Raw genomic sequence first — 12,648 nt, forward strand, 5'->3', positions numbered from 1 at the left:
TTTTGACTATTCTGGCTCCCTTAAATTTCTATATGAACTTTAAGATTAACTTGTCAATATCTGCAAAGAAACCAGCTGGTATTTTATTAATGATTGCATTGAATCTGTAGATCAGTTTGGGGAGTATTACCATATTATCAATATTAAATCTTCCAACTTATAAGCATTGAATTATTTCCATTTATTTAGATCTTTAATTTCCTTCAGCAATGTTTTTTAGTTTTTGTAGTATAAGTTTGTACTTCTTTTACTAAATTTATTCCTCAGCATTTTATAGTTTTTTATACTATATTTTAAGTGGAATTGCATTCATTTTCTGATTGTTTGTTGCAACCAAGTAAAATAACACAATTGATTTTTGTATAATGATCTTGTATCTTTCAACTTTGCTGAACTCATTCATTAGTTCTAATAGTTTTTTAATGGGTCCCTCCGGATTTTCCATATATGCTGATCTATATCTAAGGGTACGTCATCTGTAAATAGAGATAGTTTTACTTCTTCTTTTCCATGTCTTTTATTTCTTTCTTGCTGAATTGCCCTGTCTGAAACTTCCAGTTCAATACTAAACAGAAGAGGTGAGTGTGGACATCTCATCTTGATCCTCATTTTATAGGGAAAACATTCAGTCTTTCACCATTAATTGTGATCTTAGCTGTTTATTCATACATGCCATTTATCAGGTTGAAGAATCCATTTTATTTTTAGTTCTTGAGTATTATGAAGGGGTGCTAGACTTTTTCAGATGCTTTTACTGACTCTATGGAGACAATCATGTCAGTGGTTTTTGTCCTTTGTTCTGTTGATATGGTATATTACATTAATTGATTTTTGGATATTAAACTAACTTTGCATTCCTCAGCTAAATCCCACTTAGTCAGGATATATAATCTTTTCTATATGTTGGTGGATTCAGTTTGCTAGTATTTTGTTGAGGATGTTTGTGTCTATATTCATAAGGAATACTGACGTGTAGTTTCATTTTATTATTATATCTGTGTCTGATTTTGGTATTAGAGTAACACTGGCCACTTAGAGTAAGTTAAGAAGTGTTCTCTTCATTTTTGGAAGTGTCTATGAGAGACCGATAGTCATTCCTCTTTAAATGTTTGGCAGAATTCACCAGTGAAGCCATCTGGGCCCAAGACATTTTTAAGATGCCTTTCCACATACATTTTATGAATAAATTCATCTATATCTAAAAGATAATCTTGCTAGGATTTTGATAGGAATGGAATTAAACCTATTCTTTCTTTGGAAAGAATTGACAGCCTCACAAAACTTTTTTTAAAAATTAAAAAGAGGCCAGGCGCGGTGGCTCAAGCCTGTAATCCCAGTACTTTGGGAGGCCGAGACGGGCGGATCACGAGGTCAGGAGATCAAGACCATCCTGGCTAACACGGTGAAACCCCGTCTCTACTAAAAATACAAAAAACTAGCCGGGCGAGGTGGCGGGCGCCTGTAGTCCCAGCTACTCTGGAGGCTGAGGCAGGAGAATGGCGTAAACCCGGGAGGCGGAGCTTGCAGTGAGCTGAGATCCGGCCACTGCACTCCAGCCTGGGTGACAGAGCAAGACTCCGTCTCAAAAAAAAAAAAAAAAAAAAAATTAAAAAGAAAACAAAGAATTTACAGCCTTGATTTTTAAATGTATTAGTTCATTGAGTACTTACATTACTGTGCAGTGGTATACATGATTGATATATTTGAATACATATAAGATTGATATATTTGAATATTTGAATAACCATGTCTTGGTATACTAAGTAAATAAAGAAGTACTTAACTGAATTATCAAAACTAACACCAAAACTTTACATTCCACTTTAAATGTATAAATCCTTTCTGTGCAAATCTCTCTTAGGTTTACCTCATATTAATTCAATACACAGAATAAGAAAACAACTGATGAAAGAAGAAAAAATGTCAGAATATATGGATGATAAACAAGATATGATTCTGACTTTCAAATAATAGCTAATTTGTCCAAATTACTTCATATCCTGTACAGAATAGTTGAACACTGAAATGGAGATGTGAGGATTTCAGAAAGGGAGTGTGTCTGCACATAGACATGTGTGTATTTTCTGTGTGGGTGCATATACATGCTGGTTAAGAAATAGACCCTTTGGATTTGCAGCTTAAAATACTTAGAGAAAAACTTCAGAGAAGTTTTATTTGTTTTAACAGAATTCATTAGGAATGTACTACATTCCCAGCATTATACTAGACACTAGAAATATAAAAGAGAACAAGACTGGGTGCCATGGCTCATGCCTGTAATCCCAGCACTTTGGGAGGCTGAGAAGGACAGATCACCTAAGATCAGGAGTTCAAGACCAGCCTGGCCAACATGGTGAAACCCTGTTTCTACTAAAAATACAAAACAATTGGCCAGGTGTAGGCGCGGGCACCTGTAATCCCAGTTACTCTGGAGGCTGAGTCAGGAGAATCACTTGAACCCGGGAGGTGAAGGTTGCAGTGAGCCAATATCATGCCATCGCACTCCAGCCTGGGCAACAACAGCAAGACTCCATCTCAAATAAAAATAAAAATAAAAAAGAAGAAAGAACAAGGTACAGTTCTTGCCCTCAAGAAGTTCACAGTCTAATAGCCATATATGTAACCACTTCAATGTACTGTTATAAATACATATATAATTGATACGTATTTTTGACATTATCAGAACTGTGTGATATATATGGAATACATATAACAGTGGCACAAAGGAGCCATAAGAAACACTGGAAATAATGCAAGAAATATACTGAAGATGAAGATGGAAGGATATCATGATTGAATAGAGCCACAGAAGTCTAAGAGAACTCTCAGACTTCTCACTTGGGTAACAGAAAATACAGACACTGTACAGATGAGTTCAGCTTGGGACAAGTTGAAATTGAGATACATGGGACTTAAAGTAGAGATGGGGAATTAAGAGAGGGATTTCTAGAGCTCAGCAAAGAGGTCTAGATTGGAGATTGAAAATTGAAATTGGTCTGCTGCAGTGCCTCACACCTGTAATCCCAACACTTCGGGAACCGAGGCAGGAGGACCACTTGAGGCCAGGAGTTCAAGACCAGCCTGGGCAACATGGCAAAACTCATCTCTACAAACATAAAAATAAAATTTAAAAGTTAACCAGGCATGGTGGCACGGATCTGTAGTCCTGGCTACTTGGGAGGTTGAGGTGGGAGGACTGCACGAGCCCAGGAATTCAACACTGCAGTGAGATATAATTGTGCCACTGCACTCCAGCCTATGCCACAGACATTGTCCTCCCCGCCAAAAAAAAAGGAAATCGCCCATGGAAATATTGTAGAGTGAGAAGAAAAGTGAATAAAAAGACAAAACTGAAGAACTCTAGTGTGTAGGGGATTGTTAAAGAAAGAGGAACATAGGGAGAAAATCCAGATGCCACTGATTGTATATTATAAAGGTAGCCTGTGGTTGCCTGGGAACATGGCTGGGGGTAGGGGTGGATGTCAGTGAAATTCACAGAGGCCATCACAGGTGTATTCCCCAGGAAGCAGACTCCAAGGTAGACTTTAGTATGTACGGTGTTACTGGGGAGGGCCCTTGTGATAAACACCTGCTGGAGGGAGGAAAAGGATGCAAGAGTGGACACAGGTGAGCTGTGAGGAAGGTTCAGCAAGAGCCTTGGCCAAAGGAGCTCTGAACTTAGAATGGACATAATCACCCCAAGTTGGACCAAGATGACTAGGTACTAGGTCTTCATTGCCCCACATCTGATTAGTGATTGGAACTGAGCCTTGGAAAGGGACCTGACCTTGGGTGAGTCAGTTCTTAGCCACTGAGGGAGTCCTTGAAAAGGCTGACAGCTGGAGGCTTCTAATATTAGCACTCCAGGAGCATGGACAACAAATCCTTCTTTGAAGTGGAGTCTGGGTGGTGCATCATAGTGTCTAACACAGAGACCAAGGCCACACTGTTTGGATAGAGTGGAATTGAGAATTAATCCATATATGACACCAGAGCCGTGCAGTTTCCTCAATATTAGGCCATCAGTTGGCCCATAACCCATCCTCCATTTGTTCATTAAAGGATGGAGATATGAAGAGTCATGTCACTCTTTGAACTCTCACTTGGGGGCCAGATAAATGCTTATTTGGAATTTCGGTAAACTGAAGGGGCCATTTCTGTAGTTATTCGACTCTTCCTCTATTCTGTAGGCATCAAGAAATGAGTAAGTTTATTTGCTTTCAGCCATATATATATATCTGTCTATATAAAAATGACCCATCTTTTAAGAAATTGTTTCTCCTTGGTTTCCTCCAGATTAAAGTGCACACAAACTTTCTCTCTTTCCTTCTCTCTCTCTCTCTCTCTCTCTCTCTCTCTCTCTCACACACACACACACACACACACACAGAGTACCTTTATATTCTGCAATTTCCAAACAATGGAATATCATTCTCCAATAAAATAAACCAGGGTTCCATGGAAAAATAGCTGGTTTTAGGGCTAGCAGAGATAAATCCAAGACAAGGCTGGAGTCTCTTACATTACCAGAAAGTAAGGAAGTGCTCAGGACAAATCAAAACAGTATGGGGGTATATCAAGACGACACAGGAGTCAACTGCAAGAGCTCACAATGGCAAAAGCTGGAACAATTTGAGCAAGAAAATAAAGAGGCCGGGCGCGGTGGCTCAAGCCTGTAATCCTAGCACTTTGGGAGGCCGAGACGGGCGGATCACGAGGTCAGGAGATCGAGACCATCCTGACTAACACGGTGAAACCCCGTCTCTACTAAAAACTACAAAAAACTAGCCGGGCGAGGTGGCGGCGCCTGTAGTCCCAGCTACTCGGGAGGCTGAGGCAGGAGAATGGCGTGAACCCGGGAGGCGGAGCTTGCAGTGAGCTGAGATCCGGCCACAGCACTCCAGCCTGGGTGACAGCGCGAGACTCCGTCTCAAAAAAAAAAAAAAAAAAGAAAATAAAGAATGTAGCATTGGACTATAACCCAAAGTATAAAATAAATACATCTGAATCCATATTAATTTAAATAAGTGATTTAAATAAATCAATAAGTAAATAGGGAGAAGGGACAGATCTTCCTTGCAGAAGATTTCCAAATAACATACAAAGATACTTCCTCCCGTCAGAAGTGGGAGCTTAATTTTGGCCACCACCACTGTCCCTCCCCAAGGGTAGGTTAGACTTAATGACTGTCTTCTAAAATATAGAGTAGGAAAACATAAAACAGTACCTTTACAGTAGAGAAACCTGGCAAACACTTCTTTAAGCAAGTGATGAAGGTTAACATCATTATCAATGTCATGTAATGTCGTATACTCTTGATATGATATGATAAAAAGAGCTCTTCACCTCTGTGGTACTTTTTCAAGAAACCATTAACTCCAGTCTAATCATGAAATAAATAAATAAATAAATAAACCCAGACTGGGACACATTCTATAGGATACCTGGCCAATATTCCTTAAGACGGTCAAAAAAAAAAAAAAAAGGAAAAACTGAGAAACTATCAGACTAAAGTCTGAGGAGACATGCGGACTAAATGTAGCATGATACCCTGGATTGGATCCTGGAACAGAAATAGAAAAGCTAGAGAAATCCTGGCCATGTGTGGTGGTTCACACCTGTAATCCCAGAACTTTGGGAGGCCGGGGCAGGTGGATCACTTGAGGTCAGGAGTTCAAGACCAGCCTGGCCAACATGGTGAAACCCCATCTCTACTAAAATACAAAAATTAGCTGGGCATGGTAGTGGGTGCCTGTAATCCCAGCTACTCGGAAGGCTGAGGCAAGAGAATCACTTGAACTCTGGAGACAGAGGTTGCAGTGAGCAAGAGATCATGTCACTACGCTCTAGCCTGGGTGACAGAGTGAGACAAAAAGACAAAAAAAAAAGGAAAGAAAGAAAGAGAGAGAGAGAGAGAGAAAGAAAGAAAGAAAGAAAGACAGACAGACTAGAGAAATCCAAATAAAATCTAAGTTTGCTTAATAGTAATGTGCCAATGGAAATGGAAGTTTCTTAGTTTTAGAAATGAACCATGGTGATGCAACTGTGTGAGGAGTGTACAGAAACTCTGCACTACTGCCTTTGAAACTTTTCAGTATACAAGTACAAAAATAAAAACTAAAAAGTTCCTTTTGTTAAAACATGGTATTGGTGCAAAATGGACAAAGAGACCAAAGAGTAGACATCTAAAAATGACCCAATACATATATCTTCAATTGACTTTCAACAATAATGGCTAAAGCAATTTAATGTGGAATGAAAGTCTTTTTAACAAATAGTACAAAAACAGTAAGACATCTATTTGGAAAAAAAAATCTCTAATCTTTTCTCACACTATATACAAAAATTAGCTCAATGTATTGGAGACCTAATTATAAAAGCTAAAACTACAGCATTTCTAGGAAAAACCATCTTTCAACCTTCGGATACACAAAGACTTCTTACGTGAGACCCCACAATCATAAAGAAAAAAACGAAAAACTTGACTATATCAATATTAAAAACTTTTGCTCTTACAGACATCATTGTAAAAATGAAAAGGCAAGTGATGAAGTGGGCAAAAATATTCGCAACACACATATCTGACAAAGAACTTGTACCCAGAATATGTAAAGGACATCTACAACTCAATAATGAAACAACCCAAATGTCTATCAGCTGGAGAATGGGCAATTAAATGGAGTATATTCCAATAATGAGACGGCAGGGAAACATGGATATGTTCACGTTTCTGGATGGTTTATGCCATAGACTGTCTCCTCTTCCACAGGGTCATTTGCTCCTCACGTTGCAAGGGTGTTAGACCTGGAGCCATCTGGTCTCATTGAAAGAGTCTCTAAGGGGCCCTCTGACCCAGATTCCTCCTCTGTTTCTAAGTCTTTCAGGGAGGAGAAAGTAGCATATTTAGGCAACTCAGAAAATCCTGCCCCATCCTCTATCTCCTTATTCCCTCTTTACCAAAAAAGATCTTTTTTTAATACTGAAGACCCCCTTTTTTAAAAAAAAAAAAAAGAAAAGAAAAGAAAAGAAAAAGAAAACAATAGTTGCTCTAATTGGAGTATCATTTCCCTTTATTGGAGCATTTGAAAACAGGCATTTAAGGGCAAAAGAGATGGAACACATCTGAGGTAAATTGTGTATCTCTCTACAGGCTGTGCCCAACCTTTAGAACCACCTAGAAAGGTACAAAGCTGCGAGCCTCTCTCGGATTTTTCATATAGTACTTCAAGACTTACCTCTTAATTGCACTCTTCCCCGCTCCCATTATGAAGAGCATGGAACCTAGAACACACTGCCTTGTGTGGAAGTCCACACACCACTGGTCACAGGCCACTCACAGGTTTGGGGGACTTCACGCTGATTCCTAGACTTTCTGAGTTTCCCTTGCCTCATCTGAAAACTGGGCCAGGACCTAATTGCAGGTTGTGAGAGTTGAATGAAATCAAATTTGGTCAATGACAGACTGCATATACAAAGGTGGTCCCATAAGATTATAATGGAGCCGAAACATTCCTATTGTCTCTAAAGACCTTCCAGGAAGACAGGATGTGGAGGTGGCATCAGTGGCACTGACAGTCCTGACCCTGTGCTAGGCTAATGTGTGTGGTTGTGCCTTAGTTTATAACAAAAAATAAAAGAAAAAGAAAAATAGAAAAAGCTTATAGAAAGAACACAAAGAAAAAATATTTTCATACTGCTGCACAATGTGTTTGTGTTTTAAGTTAAACGTTATTACAAGTCAAAAAGTTTAGGTCGGGTGTGGTGGTTCACGCCTGTAATGCCAGCACTTTGGGAGGCCAAGTTGGGTAGATCACCTGAGGTCAGGAGCTCGAGACCAGCCTGGCCAACATGGCAAAACTCAGTCTCTACTAAAAATACAAACAAACAAACAAACAAATAGCCGGGCGTGGAGGCACCCACATGTAATCCCAGCTACTCTGGAGGCTGAGGCAGGAGAATCATCAGAATCGGAAGGTAGAGATTGCAGTGAGCCAAGATTGCGGCACTGCACTCCAGCCTGGGCTACAGAGCAAGGCTCCGTCTCAAAAATAAATAAATAAAGTTTAAAAGATTTAAAAGTAGAAAGTAAAAAATCATAGTAAGCGAAGGTTAATTTATTATTATTGAAGAAATAATTTTTAATAAATTTAGCATAGCCTAAGTGTAATACAGTGTTTATACAGCCTATAGTAGTACACAGCGATGTCCTAGGCATTCACATTCACTCACCACTCACCAACTTAGCCAGAACGACTTCCAGTCCTGCAAGCTCCATTCATGGAAAGTGCCCTATACTGTACTTTCGCTGTACCTTTTCTACGTTCAGACATGTTTAGATACACAAATATTTACCATTGTGTTACAACTGCCTGCAGTATTCAGCATGGTCACTTGCTGTACAGGTTTGTAGCCTAGGTGCAACAACAGCCTATACTATAGAGCCTAGGCGTGTAAGAGGCTATACCATATAGGTGTGTGTAAGTACACTCTAAGATGTTCACACAAGAAACTCGCCTAAGACGCATTTCTCAGGAGGTAATCCTGTCATCTTAAATGATGCATGACTGTAAGATCTGCGGCTGAGTGCCTAACTGTATATTGAGAAATAACTCTCCATTTCATCCGTCTTCCGGTATTGAACTTTAAGTGACCATCAGACCGGCCTAAATACCAGAATCTCTTTGCAATGCGCTCACCTCGCTCATTACCAGAAGGTTTTACCTGCCTAGTGACTCGGTTGGTCTGGGCATGAGCCCGGAGAGGTGGAAACTTTCAGCGTCTCAGGATTGACAGTCGAGTGGCTGGGAACTATAAATCCGCGAGAACTGCCCTCGCGCTGCCATCCAGCTGGGTAGTCGGGGGCGCGCGCGTGGGGGCTGCGCGAGTCGCTCGCACCTAGTTCCTGGGGAAGCCAGGGAGACGCGGCCGCGGCGCCTCGGTCCTGGGCCTCGGGTCGCCTGAAGCGCCGCGCGCAGAGCGTCGGGAGAGAAGGAGGCGCCGCGCCGACGCGCTTGGCTCCAGCGGGCACGGGACGGAGCAGTCTGCTGCCCCCCGACATGTGACCCAGCCCCGACGCCCATGCGGGCTCCCAGCAGCCCGGCCCTGCGGCCGCTGCTGCTGCTGCTTCTGGCGGCGTCGTGGGGACGGGCAGGTAGGTGGGTCGCGCCGCCAGTGCGGGTCGGGGATGTCTCCGGGCCGGGGCCCCGCCGGGCAGAGCGCGCGGCCGAGTTCTCCCTTTCCGCTCGCCGGCCGGGTTTCGCTTTTGTGCAGGCGGAGTACGAGGTGCGCGGGGGCCGGCGCTTCCAGCCCAGGTAGCCGGCGCGTCCCAGGCTCCCGCCACCGCCGCCGCGGCCGCGCCGAGGCGCCCCTGTAGATTCCGCGTCTGGGCCGCCGGGCCCCGCAGTCCTGCAAGCCGCGCGTCGCGAGATCCGCGCTTTAAAAACCAAACTCCCTGAGAGGGTCAGCCCCGAAGGAACGGGATCCAGAAAGACGCAGCTTCTTCAAGTAAGCTCCCCCTGCCCTGGGTACGCCGTTGTTTCCTTTGCAGTTATGACCATGTCCAGACAGTGCTCTTTGATTTTTCAGAAATAACAAAAGATTTAACTCGTTTACGACGTAAGGTAACTGAAGAGCTCTTTCGTTTTGTTTGGTTTTTAAGTTTAAACTCTCTACCAGTTGGAATCCAGTAAACCAGAATGATTCACCTGATTGCTTTTTTTCCTGTGTTTCTCGTATATGAGAAAAAAGATTTTTTTAAAAAAACAGAAAAACAAAAAACAAGATATCCGGGATCCTTTTTTTAAAAAAATATTTTAAAAAACAACAACAAAGCTTCTCCAAATACTGTGCTTTGTAGACACTTGGTTCAGGCCCCCGCTGTCTTTTAACCCAGAACTGAACAGTAAGAGTGAATGCAGGAAGAAAGTTGACGGTGAATCTGGAGTCCTTGGTAGTTAAAGAAGAAGTTAAGTTCAATATAGTTACAATGGTAAGAAAAGTATGCACACAGATCTTGGAGAGATTTTCAGTGATAGCTATTATACATAAAATATTTTATCTTCTAAATTTATCAGAAGTTATAGTTATTTTGCCTTTTAATATTCGCTGATAAGCTGAATGGGAAGAAACGACTGACCGGCAAATATTGAGCCTTGAACTAACAGACAGAAATTTGTTTTTATTTTTAATCGAAGAGAGAAGGCTGGGCGCCGTGGCTCACACCTGTAATCCTAATACTTTGGGAGACAGAGGCATAGGTGGGAGGATTGCTTGAGGCCAGGAGTTTCAGACCAGCCTGGGCAACATAGGGAGACCCCTGTCTATACTAAAAATTAAAAAAATAAAAACAAAAAACTAGCCAGACATGGTGGCAAACACCTGTAGTCCTAGCTACTCCATGTGCCCAGGAGTTCCAAACTGAAGTGAGTTATGATCACACCGCTACACTCCAGTCTGGGCAAGGGTAAGACCCTGTCTTTGTTGAGGGGAGGGGGAACAAAGAAAGAGAGAAAGAGAAATAAAATTGTTGGGTGCTGACATTACCAGGTAGTAATATTCTTGACTTCAAAACAAAATTCGCAAAAGAAACAATAAGAATGCTTTTCTGACCCAAGAGACCTGGATACTTTCTTAGCTCTTCTTAGAGTGTTCCTGTCCTCTCCTGGGTCTTTGGGCTAAGGTCTAAGGACTGCTGGGAAGACCTCCTTAGGAGCTGTATGTAGTTACCTGGATACTACCTGCTCTTAATTGAAGGTTTATCTACAATGTCTTCTGTACAATATGGGCTTACTAAGAGTTCTATGACTTTGCCACTCTCAGGTAGATTAATGCTTTAATGCTCTCATTTTTTGAACTTTTAAAAAATTTCATCTCGCAGCTCAGTGCCAGATCAGGCTGTAAAATACCAAAACATCCAAAGAGGAAAAAAAAAAAAAAATTTGGCATGTCATGAACCTTGTAGGGAAATCGTGGTATTTCATTTCAAATAAAGTTGTAATGGAATTCAGAATGTCTATGCGGCTCCCTCAAGGCAGGTGCAAGACGCTGTCATTCACTCTTGGACCCCTCCAGGGACAGAATTTCACAGGGAAGTTTATCCTTATGGCTTATCAAACTCTACCCTGTTGGCCTATCCCATATCCTGTCCTCAGGAAAGATAAAGAACCATGGTTAGCATAATATAAACAGGCATTTAAAGTCACTAAGATAGAGTGGGAGACGGCGACTTCTCAGGTCATGTGTCTCCTCTGCTCAAAGCCCTTCAGAGGCTTCTACTGTTCCTGGAATCATTCTCAATTCTTCTACAAGATCCTGTGTGGCCAGTTCCTGTCTGTCTCTCCAGCATTATCTCACACCACCTAGTTCCTGCTATCCTGGCCTTTTTCTACTTTCAGAGCAAGCCAAAGTGTTTCCCGTCTCACTCATACTGGCAGTTCCTCTGGAAGTTCCTACTGGAGATTCATACTGGCAGCCCCTCTGCTAGAATGCCACTGTCCCACTCTATCTGCAGCTAACTCCTGCTCAGACTTTGGCCTTTCACTGCCAATGTGCTTCCCTCAGGAAGGTCTTCCCTAGGGAGTTGAACAGTGAAAACACATGGACACAGGGAAGGGAACATCACCCACCGGGGCCTGTCAGGGGTGGGGGTAGGGGAGGGATCGCATTAGGAGAAATACCCAATGTAGATAACAGATTGATGGGTGCAACAAACCACCATGGCACATGTATACCTATGTAAGAAACCTGCATGTTCTGCACATGTATTCCAGAACTTAAAGTATATATATATCAAACAAACAACCAAAAACAACAGGGTCTTCCCTAAATCCCCAAAGAGGAAAAAAGTACATCTTATGATGTCTATTGACAAATAAACCTAACTTTAGTTTTGGAGCTTTAGATTGCAATCTAAATATTAAAACAACTATGCTTATTAATGGAGTGAGAGTATTTGTCAGAATGTCTCTTCTTTGATACAAACATGGCAACATTCAGTATTTTATTTCACTGAGAAGTTATTCCTGGAAATACTTCACTCACACACATACACAGAAACATAAATGATTCCAGTGAACTAATTAAACTTGCAGAATTATTTTCTTTTTTTAACTTTTAATTTTGAACTAATTTGGGACTTGCAGAAAAGTTTCAGAAACAGCACAAAGAATTCCCATATCCCCCTCACCTAGTTTCCCCCAATTAGAACATCTTATGTAACCATTGTACAATGTTCAGAACCAGGAAATTAACACTGGTATAACACTACTTACTAAACTATAGACCTTGTTGGAGTTTCACCCGTTTTTCCAATAATGCCCTTTTTCTGTTTCAGGATCCAATCCAGGATCTCCCTTTACGTTTAGTGATCATGTCCCCTTAGTCTCCTCCAATTGGGGACAGTTCCTCAGCCGTTCTTTGCTTTCATGATCTTGATCCTTTTGAAAAGTCCCGGTTACCTCTTCCTTAGAATATCCCTCAGTTTGGGTTCATGTAAAGTTTCCTCAAGCTTAGAATGAGGTTATTCCATTTTGGCAAAAATGCCACATAAATTGTCACTTCAAAGGATTTGTAATATCAACATGTCTTCTTAATGGTGATGTTAACCTTGATCGCTTGGTTAAGGTGGTCTCTTCAGAGTTTCTTACTATA

The 12,648-nt window shown here is 41.6% G+C and overlaps 1 protein-coding gene across 6 annotated transcripts in view; it reads left to right on the plus strand.

The window, feature by feature from the left end:
• The first annotated feature begins 8,748 nt into the window (after positions 1–8,748).
• IL20RA (interleukin 20 receptor subunit alpha) overlaps positions 8,749–12,648 on the plus strand; it is a 42,727-nt gene continuing 38,827 nt past the window's right edge. For 2 of the 6 annotated variants that reach the window (XM_033235342.1, XM_033235343.1), the window contains exon 1: positions 9,278–9,504. Coding sequence is in view for 2 of the 6 variants with exons in the window: in XM_033235339.1 (XP_033091230.1) it covers positions 9,079–9,151 (73 nt within the window). In the remaining 4 variants the exon portion in view is untranslated. Of the gene's footprint in view, positions 9,152–9,270; positions 9,505–12,648 lie in introns of those variants that run through there. The other 4 variants (XM_033235341.1, XM_033235339.1, XM_033235345.1 and 1 more) reach the window with 4 other exon arrangements.

The sequence above is a fragment of the Trachypithecus francoisi genome, unplaced genomic scaffold, assembly GCF_009764315.1.
Source record: "Trachypithecus francoisi isolate TF-2019V2 unplaced genomic scaffold, Tfra_2.0 Lachesis_group15, whole genome shotgun sequence".
Lineage (NCBI taxonomy): Eukaryota > Metazoa > Chordata > Mammalia > Primates > Cercopithecidae > Trachypithecus > Trachypithecus francoisi.